General features: G+C 37.6%; 1 protein-coding gene across 5 annotated transcripts in view; it reads left to right on the top strand.

Annotated features, from left to right (window-relative positions):
* The window catches only part of KLHL24 (kelch like family member 24), a 41,930-nt gene that overhangs the window by 20,503 nt on the left and 7,123 nt on the right, over positions 1 to 14,304 (top strand). For 4 of the 5 annotated variants that reach the window (XM_070406716.1, XM_070406715.1, XM_070406717.1 and 1 more), the window contains 4 exons: positions 19 to 137; positions 1,229 to 1,417; positions 2,489 to 2,677; positions 8,626 to 14,236. In XM_070406716.1, coding sequence (XP_070262817.1) covers positions 19 to 137; positions 1,229 to 1,417; positions 2,489 to 2,677; positions 8,626 to 8,826 — 698 coding nt within the window. In that variant the 3' untranslated portion in view covers positions 8,827 to 14,236. Of the gene's footprint in view, positions 1 to 18; positions 138 to 1,228; positions 1,418 to 2,488; positions 2,678 to 8,625; positions 14,237 to 14,304 lie in introns of those variants that run through there. The other variant, XM_070406719.1, reaches the window with a different exon arrangement.

The following is a 14,304-nucleotide window of genomic DNA, read 5'->3' as shown; positions in this document are numbered from 1 at the left end:
GTTGTTTTGCATTTAAAGGTGGAAGAATCAATGGCCGTGATGTCTGGATTTATAATTCACAGTTAAATATTTGGATCAGAGTTGCTTCTCTAAACAAAGGCAGATGGCGTCACAAAATGGCTGTCCTCCTTGGTAAAGTAAGAGAAACCACTTTTTATCACTATTGCTGGTACATTTCCAAAATAAATACCACAGCTGAATCCTTTATTTTACTCACCCTCTGGGTATTTTGGCTTCAAATTGTATTTCCTTCCCTTTCTAACCTCAATAGATAAACTGAAGATATAAACAATTTGACACTGTACTTTTGAATGGATAGTTTGTTCTCTCAATTTGGAATTCGTGACAGTACACCACATTTCTCTTTTCATGCGCCACTGGAGTCTAAATGCCTAAGAAACATGGAAAATAAAGGCGTTGCATCAAGTACAAAAATAAGCCAATGTCTAATCCAAGCAGTTTTTTTCCTTTTACTGACTTTGGCAGTCAGGCAGAGATATATTTATCTAGAGTGGTGTTATTTAATCTTTTTTATTTGTACAAGTAGGGGCAAAACAAATTTAAAATAAGTGTGAAGATAAACTCACCAACATATTTTAAACTAAACTTGTTATTGACTGCAGCTAATAAGTTGTATAAAAAAATATGTAATTTGATTCTGAACCCTTTGCTGTTCTTAGGAACTTGAGAATCACTTGTGGACTAGTGGTTTCCAAACTTTTAAAAAGTAACTACACCCTCCTTTTTAAAGTTAAATCTAATATAAATTTTATTCCAAGAGCTAACTTGGGTCCTTTAGCTTTTCCCTGCCTCCCTCTCTATCAGCTCTTCCAAAGCCTCCTCAAATTAATAAACAATCTAAGAAAAAGCAGCATACTTGCTTGCACATGTATTTTTGACTGGTCCCTTCGTACCAGGCTCTCCTGCGGAGATATTTCAGAGCTACCAATGAGAAACCAGAACTGCTCTAATTTGAAACAGAGGTGGTACAATTAATACAATTATCTGTGGTATTAAAAATTCATTGGAGGAGGCTATTATGAAAAAAATATCTAAAAAGACTCCTTGGTGGTGGTAAATTTTTTAAAGTATCAGAAGCTGAGCTAAATATATTGCAATTATAGTTATCAAGTGCTCTTTAAAGGAGAGAGGTCACTTAATTCTTTAGCCAACTAGTTCAGGATTCGCTTTGTTAATTAAGATTTTTCCCCATGTATTTTATATATAGGTATATGTTGTTGGAGGCTATGATGGACAGAACAGGCTTAGCAGCGTAGAATGTTATGATTCCTTTTCAAATCGATGGACTGAAGTTGCTCCCCTTAAGGAAGCAGTGAGTTCTCCTGCTGTGACTAGCTGTGTAGGCAAACTGTTTGTGATTGGTGGCGGACCTGATGATAATACTTGTTCTGATAAGGTAAGGCATGTTCTCTTACCGAAATTACCAATGACATATATAAGAAGAGAAATATGGAAGGTTTATCAAGGAGATAGCGAGGTTCCTTAGTGTGAAAGGCCTTTTAAAACTTGGTACTTTATACTTTTGAGGGAAAATACTGAATTTCAAGTTAGTAAAGAGAGATTTTAATATATCTGACAATTCGCTGTAAAAAGCATGATTTGATCTGTTTGAAATGAGACTAATCTCAATGTTGAGATCTTGTACTAAATAAGTTGTTTTAAACCTTTTACTGCTGTAGTCAATAGGTTCGAAAAATTATTCACACAAAACACAGTTGGGAAATGAATCGGCAAAGGGGATAAGACACAGTAACTAATTATGCTGCCTCCAACTGGGTCATTTTCTGCATACATTAAAAGTATTTTTTAGAACAAAGATGAGAAAAGGAAACCTCTGTAATATAAATAGAGGATGGTTCAAAGTTGCTGCATTTCATGGAATTCTTGGACAAAGAACTTATGCCACCCTGACATCTCAGGAAATACAAAGTTTATTCTGGAAACAGCTGTCTATTACCTAATTGGTTTAGCAATAGTTAACTGAATTTTGTCAATTTTTTTTTCTAAATTAACTTTATACAATGTGGTCAAAGTTACATATTTAAAATTCATTAATTCAGAATTTGTTATCATTCAGAGTACACTGAATTGAGATTTACTTATGTTCTTTTGAAGAAAGGTATCCCTAAAAGTGTTAAAGAAATTATATTCAGATTAAATCATAGTTATGCTATATAATACAATTTTTTAAAAATCTAAACTATTCATTTTCATGGAAATAAGTAAAGCAAACTTGGTAGCCATTCCTCCTGGAAGCAATCTCTTTTTGTTACTTTATTCTGTTTGATAATAATAAATGTACATTTGAGAATTTCATATTTTACAGTTCACTATCAAGCTAACTCTCTTAATTCTGTGAATTAATGAGATTTGACTTTTAATCATGTTTCTATATATTGATAGGCTTTTTATTAAGCAAATTTACATTTTTGTTTAGAAATTTTAATTAAATATTTCTATGTATTAGGTTCAATCTTATGATCCAGAAACGAATTCTTGGCTACTTCGTGCAGCTATCCCAATTGCCAAGAGATGTATAACAGCTGTATCCTTAAACAACTTGATATATGTTGCTGGTGGACTGACCAAGGCAATATACTGTTACGATCCAATTGAAGATTACTGGATGCACGTACAGAATACATTCAGCCGGCAGGTAATAACATAAAAATCCTAAAGAAAAATGAATCTAGGAGGAACTAAGTACATGACAATTATGAATATACTGCAGTTCTGCTATTAAATTATTTCATGTATGCTTGAACTATTTCATAATTTTTTAAAACTTTTTACCATCCCGTGGAGAAGTAGCTATTGTGCTTGAGCTGTTCATTTTTTCCCCCTTGACCTTTGTCAGAATTCTGCTCTAGTCCTTATCACTCTCTCTTGCATATTTTAAAAGATAAGAAATGCTCCCAAACTGGTTTTTTCTTTCTGTAGTCAGAAGCTAGTTGTTGTTTATTTGTTATAAAGAAAATGGCTGTGCTCATGTCTTCATCCACACACTCTGGCCTGTATCTTCCTATTCCTCCTCCACCACTGCTTCCAAAAAAAGGTCTTCCCTCAGCCTTTCGATTCATGGCTCGCTCTTCTTTCTTCTACCACCAAAATGCATGATGGTTCTGATGCTGGAAATCTGATTCTACCTATACCACTCTAGAGATCTTGTACTCTCAAAGGCCATTACTTACCATCTCCCAGTCTCATTCATAATCACTTGTTTTTTCTAGCCAACCTTTAAATATGGGTTTTCCTTGAGCCTCTTCCCCCTGCCGTCTTCACAGTTTATACTCTATTCCTGAATGATCTCATCTACTGCCCAATACTGATGACTTCAAGTCTATATCTCCATTAAAGCCTCTCTCCTGTGCCCCAGACTCAAATTTCGGCTGCTTATTTGATATTTTCCATGAGTGTTCTTCCCCGAGCCTACTTTTTGTTTTCCAATAAGCTAGTGAATGGAAAACTCTTTTTCTCCCTTACTCTCAAAATACTTCTGACACCAGAAATGAGCGTTTTTCCCACACCAGTTACTTCTTCACAGTCTGGGTGTCTTACAATTCAATTCTGTTCTGACATTATCTACCTGGAGTTAGTGTTAGATTCCACAAGTCAAGGGTTCAGTTCCACTAGACTGCCCCTGCTTCAAATGCCAATCACAAGTTCCAGGTTGTCCCCAGTATTTCTGATCTACCAGCTAAAAATCCAGGTTCCCCCACCTCAGGTTTGATAATTTGTTTGGACAGCTCACTGCATTCAGGGAAACATTTATTTTTGTTTCCTGGTTTATTGTGTAAAGGGGTTTTGCAAAGGATACAGGTGAACAGCCAGATAAAGAGGTATATAGAATGAGGTCCAGAAGGGTCCCAAGCAGAGGAGCTTCTGTCGTCGTGCAGTTGAGGTGTGCCACCCCCCAACACACGGATGTGTCAACAACCTGAACACTCTCCAGATCCCATGCTTTGGAGATCATATAGGCATGATCAATTATTAACTCGGTTTCCAGCCTGTCTCCCTTCTCCAGAGAATGGGGGGTGGGCCTGAAAGTTCCAAGCTTCTAATCATGGCTTCGTCTTTCTGGTGACCAGCCCTCATCCAGGAACCCACCAAGAGTCACCTCATTAAAATGAAAGACACTCCTATCACCCAGGAAATTCCAAGGAATTTAGACGCTCTGTATCAGAAACATGGGGCCAGAGACAAATATACACACACATCTATAATAATAAAAGCATAATATGCTAATTAGACCAGACAGCTGAACAACCTTCCGAACGAAGCGGTGACTTCGAGGGCTGAATTTCGTGCATCGGGCCTCTAGTCTAATCTAATAAAAGAGAAACATGGTAATTAGCATACGACCGCTACCCTTCCCATTAGCTAATTAGCGAGATATGCAAATTAATCACCAGCCAAGATGGCAGTTAACCGCCAACAAAGATGGTGGTTAATTTGCATATGTAGGCACAATGCAGGGAGGTGAAAGGGAAAGCACAGAAGAAGCCCCCTGCCACTGACAGTGATCGGAAACCCAGGGGGGAGCTAAGAGCCAGGGGGCAGGGCAAAGGCGGCCCTATGGGCCGCCTTTGCCCTGCCCCCCAGCCATGATCGGAGAATTGGGCGCCTTGGCCGCACTGGCCAGTGATAGCAGAAAGTAGGGGTGGAGCCAGCGATGGGAGCTAGGCAGGGGCGGAGCCCCCGATCGCGGGGTGGCTGCAGCTGCGGGTCACTGCTGCCCGGGCCTAACGCCTCGACCAGAGGCGTTAGGCCCGGGCAGGGGTGGAGCCCACGATCGGGGGGGGGGGGGGGTGGCGGCTGCAGCTTCGGGGGTCCCCTGCCCAGGCCTAATGCCTCAGCCAGAGGCGTTAGTCCTGGGCAGGGGCGGCTGTGGCTGCGGGTCGCCGCTGCCCGGGCCTAAATCCTCGGCCAGAGGCATTAGGCCCCGGCAGGGGCGGAGCCCGAGATCTCGGGCGGCTGCAGCTGGGGGTGTCCCCTGCCCAGGCCTAATGCCTCGGCCAGAGGCGTTAGGCCTGGGAAGGGGTGGAGCAGGAGGTCCCTTGGAGAGCTGTGGGTCCCCTGCCCAGGCCTAATGCCTGGGTGAGAGGCATTAGGACGGAGCCGTCAATCGCAGGGAGCAGGGGCCGAGTTGGCGATGGTGGGGTGCTGGGGGTCCCTTGCCCAGGCCTAATGCCTTGGCCAGAGGTGTTAGGCCTGAGCATGGGCAGAGCCAGCGATCGTGAGCAGAGGCGGCGTGGGCGATCGTAGGGAGCTGGGGGTCCCCTGCCCACCCTGATCCGGGACACCCTTCAGGGCAAACCAGCTGGCTCCCACCTGTGCACCAGGTTTCTATCCTATATAATAAAAGGGTAATGTGCACATGCAATTTTTTTTCCAAATATATTTTATTGATTTTTTACAGAGAGGAAGGGAGAGGGATAGAGAGTTAGAAACATCGATGAGAGCAAAACTTTGATCAGCTGCCTCCTGCACACCCCCTACTGGGGATGTGTACGCAACCAGAGTACATGCCCTTGACGAGAATCGAACCTGGGACCCTTCAGTCCGCAGGCCGACACTCTATCCACTGAGCCAGACCCGTTAGGGTGGTAATGTGCAAATTGACCCTAACAGCAGAACGACTGGGAATGACTGGTCACTATGACACACACTGACCACCAGGGGGCAGATGCTCAATGCAGGAGCTGCCCCCTGCTAGTCAGTGCACTCCCACAGGGGGAGCTCTGCTCAGTCACAAGCCAGGCTGACGGCATCACAGCGGCGATGGTGGGAGCCTCTCCTGCCTCCTCAGCAGCTCTATGGATGTTCAACTGCAGCTTCGGCCTGCTGGCAGGTGGACATCCCCCAAGGGATGTATCACTGCCAGCTTAGGCACAATCCCCTGGGGAGCAGGCCTAAGCCAGCAGGTGGACATCCCCCGAGGGGTCCCAGACAGCGAGAGTGCACAGGCTGGGCTGAGGGACCCCCGAGTGCACAAGTTTTTGTGCACCGGGCCTCTAGTATATATATATTTCCTATTATTTCACAGCTAGAAAATTTCTTAGATTTTCCTCTCTTTTTTATTGAATCAATCTAGCCTATCAGTTCTCAGAGTTTCTCCTATTCTTTTCCATTCCTATTCTTGCTTTTGTTCAAGTTCTTATCAGTTCCTACCTAAACTGAAACAATAATCTAGTGTTTCGCTAATGTCTTGCTTCTCTAGCCCGTTTTGCCACCAGTTATTTTCCAACAAATGTAATAATCATGTCTCTCCTCTGATTGGAAACTACTGAGTAAAATCCAAAGTTTTCCCACTTCCTTCTATTCTAGGCCTTCTGTTGGCTGACCTCTGCTTGCTTTTTCAGCTTTACTTTCTGCAACTATACCTCAATTATATTAATACCTATTATTTGCATTCTATATAGATCTTATGTGTTCCTGCCTTAGTTCATACTGTCCCCTTTAGCCCCTCATGCCTTTTCTGGCTTCTCTGTTCACTAAAAAACGATAAATCATCTAATTTCGTGGTAGACAGTTATTTGAGTCCAAGGCTCCATTTTATTTTTTTTAAATATATTTTATTGATTTTAGAGAGGAAGGGAGAGGGAGATAGAAACATCAATGATGAGAGAGAATCATTGATTGGCTGCCTCCTGCATGCCCCCTACTGGGGGTCGAGCCCGCAACCCAGGCATGTGCCCTTGGTCAGAATCGAACCTGGGACCCTTCAGTCTGCAGGCCGACGCTCTATCCATTGAGCCAAACCAGCTAGGGCTACATTTTCTTAAATGCTTAAAATCCTGAATGACATAAAAGAGCTAAAAAAATGAGCTCTTTTTTTTTTTTTTTTGCAGTCCAAATGAACCCAGCCTTTCTCTCTCTCTCTCTCTCACTATTTCCATGCTTCTTGACTTTGCATAATTCCTAAAAGCCACAGTTTGCTATTTTAAACATTTTTGCATTTTAATTCTTGTCAGAAACATCCTTTAAAAAAAAATTGTGGGATTTTAATTCGATGATGATTTTTTTAAATATTTCTTCAGTAGACCAGGTATTTAAAGTGTCATTAAAGTTTAGAATAATAAATGAAATATGATTCTTTATTGTTGTCATTTAAACCTAAGGATTATAAATAATAATAATTAAGGAGAGGGTTGTTGGGGGGGTTTTTACAATATTAGGATTGTATTTCATTTTAATCTATAGTACATGTAATTTCCTGATATGAAAGTATAACAATTTCAAGGTTGTTTGTTTGGTTTAATTCTGAGCATTATTATCTGAAATGATGTTAATAACAAGGTCCTATAACAATATAGTTTAAGAATCATCATCAAAGTGACTGTAAGGTTTAGTCATGTGGTGTTGTTTATCCCTGGAAACTAAGGATGTTGTTGGTTTTGTGTTTTTTTTAAGTATATTTTTATTGATTTCAGAGAGGAAGGGAAAGGGAAAGAATTAAAAACATCAATGATGAGAGTCATTGATCAGCCCTGATTGGGAATTGAGCCATGACCTCCTGGTTCATAGGTCAGTGCTCAACCACTGAGCCACACCAGCTGGGCAGAATGTTGTTTTTTACTGTATTAACTTTTAGAATTTATAGAAAGAGCTTGTGTACTTTTAAAAATATATATATATATATATTTTTTTTTTATTGATTCTAGAGAGGAAGGGAGAGAGAGAGATTAAAACATCAATAATGAGAGAGGCTCATTGATCGGCTGCCTCCTGCACGCCCCACACTGGGGATCGAGCCTGCAACCCAGTCATGTGCCCTGACCGGGAATCGAACCGTGACCTCCTGGTTCACAGGTCAAGGCTCAACCACTGAGCCACAAAGGCCGGGCATAGCTTGTGTACTTTAGATGAAAAATTTTATAGTTTGGCACATAATTGGTACAATTCATGGGTTAGGTATTCTGGATAAAAGTTTGTCACTCACTAACAATAATCAGTCAAGTTATTCTGGAAGTATATGAACTATAATATAGGCATTTTTTAAGTACTCACTAATTCTTTTTTTTATTATTATATTTATTTTTTAGAGTGAGAGAGGAAGGGGGAGAGAGAAAGAAACATTGAATTGTTTTTCTACTTATTTACACATTCATTGGTTCTTCTTGTATGTGCCCTGACTGAGGATCAAACCTGCAACCTTGGCATATCGGGACAATGCTCTACCCACCTGAGCTACCCGACCAGACTCACTAATTCTTTTATACCTGAAGATACTATCCTAACCTGTGGTCATATAATAGCCACTTCCTATAATAAAGAACCTTCCTGTATTGGAAGAAGCAAGCCAAGCTCTTCAGAGATGTTTTCTTTCAGTTATCATTAGGCTAAAACCCATCTCTCAGCCCACCACCCTCACTTCACCCCCCCAACTTGGCCCAATTACTAACATATATTTTATCTTAACACTCACTTCATCCATGCAAAATTAGCACTCGCACATAGAGTAAAAGTTAGCAAAAGGGAGCTTATTTCATGTTTCCTTTTATTGACAGTGTTAAACCATGTCTTATTTTACTTTTCAACTTGCTACCAAATCTCTTACCTTCAACAATTAATGTGGGGTTTTTTATGTGTTTGTTAAAACAGGAAAACTGTGGTATGTCTGTGTGTAATGGTAAAATATATATCCTGGGTGGAAGACGGGAAAATGGAGAAGCCACAGACACTATTCTCTGTTATGATCCTGCAACAAGCATCATCACAGGGGTAGCTGCAATGCCCAGGCCAGTGTCCTATCATGGCTGTGTGACTATCCATAGATACAATGAGAAATGCTTTAAGCTCTAACGCCAGGATGCTTCACCCAAGAAGCCACACCGATCCAAGATGAGAGGTTTCAAAAGCTCCAGAGTGGGACCTTGGCATATCTCCTTTGTGCCATATGCACAAAAAGTAAAAATAGTAATTGTGGTGCCTTTCTCCCCAAAATATTAATCTTTCAGACTGTAATAAAGCCTTCCCTGTAATTGGAAAACAAAAGGGGTTTGGGTTGTTGTTGAAGATAATAGTGGTGTTGCTTGGGCTTTGAAAATGCACCTTTGTAAATATTTGTGAGAAACCTATGTGGAATAGGAAATTCTGTCTGATTCCCTTGTAAGAATTTGTGATTGGTCTCTTCATTTATGTATGTTATCTGCAAGACTGTATATTCCTTATTTTGTCATATAGACAGATAGAAAATTGCATGACTTAAGGCTTCATTTAGGTTGAATCACGTAATGCTTACAACACATCCTAAGGAGGAAAAATCAGTTTTCAAAATCTTTGTCACTAAAAATATATTCAAACTGATTAATTTTACTGAAAGGATTTTTTTCTGTAATTGATAAAAATGTGATGACAGCAATTTGAGTAAGATACCAAATTATTACTTCATGTGTAGAATTGCTGTCTTATATTAAACGTATTTTTGAGAAGAGGTTGGGTAGAAGATAGAAAAGCAGATGCCGTTAAAATGACAGGTTACTTTCTAAGGAAAAATTAAGATCCTTTGGAAGGAAAATGACTCACTGTGCCTCTCAAAAGTATTTAGCATATCATCTCTAATGCCTCTTAAAGAGGTTCCTTCTCGTGAACCTGGCAAAGGAGTTGAAATCCATTTTGTAATATTATCTTGTGAAAAGCAGGGACAGATCTTCTCCCCAGCCCAGAAGGGTTTGACCTCATTAATATGGTGCTTTGGGTGAGGACTTCTCCCCTGGTTATCCTACTTGCATGTGACCAGCTTAAGTCCTGGGAGTCTCTACAATTAAGTTGTCTTCAAAGGATAAACCAGGGCCCACCTAGGTCGGCCCATTTTTCTTTTAAAATTAACTGTCTGAATAAACTAATGGCAGTAGTTGCAGTCTTCTAATCTCATTTGGTACCATTGTGTAAATTATTGATCAAAATTCCCAAGCTTCTATACAACAAATTGCCTTTGTCTAGTTTTTCAACTCCAGTTTATAAAACTTACTAGTATTCAGGGATGAACTTAAAATTTCTTTCTAAAGCAAATGGAGTAGCAGGAACTACAGCATAACTGACTGTTATTTCTCGGTGGACCGGTGTAATTTACAACATTTTAGGGATGTTCCAGGTTTCCTGCTATGTTTCAACTTCCCAGGCACTGTTGTGTTCTTACATTATAATTAATATAGTCCTTGTCATAGGAGATATGATGCAAATATATGATTGGAGTGTCACCACATTTCTGTTAAAACCAAGGTAGCAATAAAAAACTTAACATTGATAAACTTACTTTTATTATCCTAGAACAGTGATGGCGAACCTATGACACGCATGTCAGAGGTGACACGCGAACTCATTTTTTTGGTTGATTTTTTTTTTTGTTAAATGGCATTTAAATATATAAAATAAATATCAAAAATATAAGTCTTTGTTTTACTATGGTTGCAAATATCAAAAAATTTCTATATGTGACACGGCACCAGAGTTAAGTTAGAGTTTTTCAAAATGCTGACACACCGAGCTCAAAAGGTTCGCCATCACTGTCCTAGAATGATAACAGAGATATCAAATAAAATATATGGCATCAACTTAAATGCTTAGCTGGAATCAGAATTCTGAGGAAAACTCTAAAAAACTTACAAATTTTTAGGGAAATTTTACTTTTCAAATCATAATTTTTAATGATATATACCTTTTTGTGGTAATTGTCAGAGCAATTCAGAAAATAATTTTCTGTCATTTTAATTGAAAAATAATTGTATGTACTATTAGGATACTTGTTTTAATTTTTGAGTAAATATCTACTTTTGCATTATATCCTTTGTGTAGATAGTGGAATCTATTTAGTTCAGAAATTCTTTGCAGTATATGAGATAATGCATGAGAAAAGTGTAAATGCTGAGGATTATACAGATGATACTTGTTACTTCATGTTTATTTTTAAGATCATGCCCATTCATAAATACAGACATTTCACATAAAAAATATTTTCTCAAGGTAACTTGTATTCTGGTACTTTTATCTATTGTAAAAGTATATTAGCTATTGTATTTTGATATTCATTTATTTTAATATCCATATGTTCACTGTAGTAATTTGAAATGAAATTCAATAGAACAGAATTTGTTTAAACATGGACCTCATACCAATATTGTTTAATTTTTTCTCTACATAATTAAAACTACATCAATTAAGTATTGAAACCAAGAACTTAGTTATACTAGGAAATTAAAGCCTAAGGATTAAGTATTCAAACCAAGAACTTAGTTATACTAGGAAATTAAAGAACTATTTTTAAAGTTACCCAAATGATATTTTAATTTTGTTTAATTATTTATCTTCCTTTACTGATTCTTGGTAAATGATGGTGTTAGCATTTTAAAAAACAAAAAGAATTTTAGGATATAATTAGTATATAAAAACGGATATATCTACCAAATTGGTCAGGTTATATTCATACTGTCATCACATCATTGACAGATTTTCTTTTGATAGGTAATGCTCATATAAGCCTTTGGGTTAGTGTATATGTATATACATGTGTATGTCTGTAGAGATTAAGGTCATCTACATACTTATATACTAGTACAAACACCAAGAGTTGTATAAGTTTGTAATGATCAGGAAAAAAACACATAAATTAAAAAATAATTGACCTTATTAAATTCCATTTCAGAAGATTTTCTTATTTGGGAATTTCTAGATTACTTTTTTACATTTAAAAGTACATGATGAGTATTAGTATGAATACTTGTATATAGCCAGAATGTACATAATACATATGGTTTTACAAGGTCAGAAAACAAAATGGAGGTGGAGATGCATTTGCTAAACCCACTCAGTGAGAAAGGGAATTGAAAGTATGTTTTGTGGATCAACCGAAAAGTACAGTTTGTTTTTTTCATGAACTTTAATCCTTTTCCATGTGTTCCTATATGTGAGTGAAAAATTAGAGTGGTCTAATTTTTACCACAGAAAACCTTCCTTTTCTACTCTAATCTTCCCACTGACTTGACTGCACAGGTATGAATTGGTAGCCTGTTGGATTTTAAATAACCTTTTCTTCCCTAGATAACTAAAATATAGATATTTACTCCATTTAAACAGGTGTTTAAGAAAAATGATGTAAATACTCAGGGAGGGTATTAAGTTATCATTTTTGCTTATTTGGGGGGTTTAAAGTGCCATAACTAAATAACCTTGATTCTAGAGTAAATTTAATTTGGTTCGTGATTCTAGAGTAAATTTAATTTGGTTCGTGATTCTAGAGTAAATTTAATTTGGTTCGTGATTCTAGAGTAAATTTAATTTGGTAAAGGGCTTCACACATGGCAGTGGTTGAACATTCATTCTTTTGTATTTAGGAAGATGAAAATGTTTTGTGGACTGATACATTTTCTCTTAGTGAATATGAATTGTTTATGTATCTCTACTGTCAAAAACTCTTCTTGAAACTCAGGAAAGACAAAGGTTCAATTATACTACTTTTGTCAGTATGCAAACCAGGTGTGTTTTGTATGGTGTGTTTCTTTTCCTCTTGTCTGGATATGGCAATAGATTTTTTTTTTTTTTAAATTACAGAGAGGAACAGAAACGGAGAGAGAGAGAGGAAAACGTCAGTGATGAGAGGGAATCATTGGTCGGCTGCCTCTAACCACAACCCAGGCATGTGCCCTGACCTGGAACTGTGACCTCTTGGTTCATAGGTGGATGCTCAACCACTAAGCCACCCTGGCCAGGCAATAGATTTTGTTTAATTGCTGTGAGAACCCATACATGAAAAGAAAGGGGTCGAGTTGTTCGTGTGTGCCTGTTGTGTCTTGAGATATATATGTGGAAAAGACATCTACTCCAGACTGTATTTTCAAAGAATAAAAATTGCTATGTATGTGGTGCCATGTGATAAGATAATGTCTGTTAAAGGCTTCCTGTGGACGGCCTTTATTTTAGTAAACTCAAGACACCAGTTAACCTCAACATAATTTTGGCCTTATTAGAATTTGTTGTGCATTATATTAAAAGCCAGGTTTACATCACCTCAACCCATTATTCTTTTTAGTTAAGTAAATATATTCACCATATCATGTAACCAGAATGGGGCAATTTGTTTGACCTTTAAGGCAGTAGGTTTGAGTAGCTAGCTATACTTACACACCACTTGAGCCAGGAGTGTGAATTGAGAATTCCAGAGACATTTTCAACATACTTAAAACATTTTAAAATATTTTATATAAATGTTTTACATTTGTGTGATTGCCTAGATATTAAATTTACTTAGTGCTAAAGATAGTCATCATACATAATTCTTTTAAACAGCATTAGTCATAACTTATTTTATATATTATTCCAAAGAAAAGAATTTTAATATTTTTAAAATGACTGCATCTGAATTTGTGCCTTAAGTTCTCCCAGTGCTATTTCAACTTTTTTTCAATCTAAATAAAGCTTAATCTTAGAAAAGTTTCATATTTGTTTACTACAGAGTAAATAAACCTCTTAATTTTTTTTTTTTTTCATTTCAGTCCTTCTTAATTTTTTTAATTAGCACCAACTGTGTGGTTGCTTGGCAAAATGAGAAAGGTTGTTGGGTGTTTGGAGTTTTATTATATTTTTTGGTTTGTTTGGGGTTTTTTGTTTTGTTTTGTTTTTATACCAAGGTGCTTTTTAAGATATTCAGGAAAAACACATCAATCTTACATTAAATAATAAGCCCTTGTAAACATCATTTGCAATATCTACATCCAATGTCAAAAAAGTAAATTTTATTTTTGTTCCTTTATGTACTGTTCCTTTCCCTCTCTCTCTCTCTCCCTCTCTCTCTCTCTCACTCTCTCTCTCTCTCTCTCCAGACTTTTCCAGTTAACTTTCTGGGAAAAGTTCTTACTCTTCCCCCCACCCCCACCCCCCATCACCCCTCCATGGTTTCTTCATTTAAATTTGTGTTGAAGTTTCTGGAGCTATCTGAGACAACACAATTACAAAATTTAACAGAAGTATAATATGCTTTAGAACTTGTACAGAATGACCATATGTCATTTGCCTTCAATTAGAGGCTCTAGAGTCTTCACAGTGGAGAAAAAAGGCTTTGTATTTCTTTGTTCTCAATTCAATTGTAGCACATTAATACTTACATGTTTTGTTTAAATATATTTTGTGTATAGTATTTTTTAAAAGTTGTATCTAATAAAATGTCTTTTAACCATTATTACTTGATTATATGGGTGTATTAAATTTTGTTTACCAAAAATTTGTTGTTTTGTTTTTTGTTAATCCTCACCCGAGGATATTTTTTTCTGTTGATTTTTAGAGAGGGGA

The sequence above is a fragment of the Myotis yumanensis genome, unplaced genomic scaffold (assembly GCF_028538775.1).
Source record: "Myotis yumanensis isolate MYYU_CA2020_CCGP unplaced genomic scaffold, mMyoYum1.0.hap1 SCAF_2, whole genome shotgun sequence".
Taxonomy (NCBI): Eukaryota; Metazoa; Chordata; class Mammalia; order Chiroptera; family Vespertilionidae; genus Myotis; species Myotis yumanensis.
This window is presented reverse-complemented; position numbering and strand designations above follow the sequence as displayed.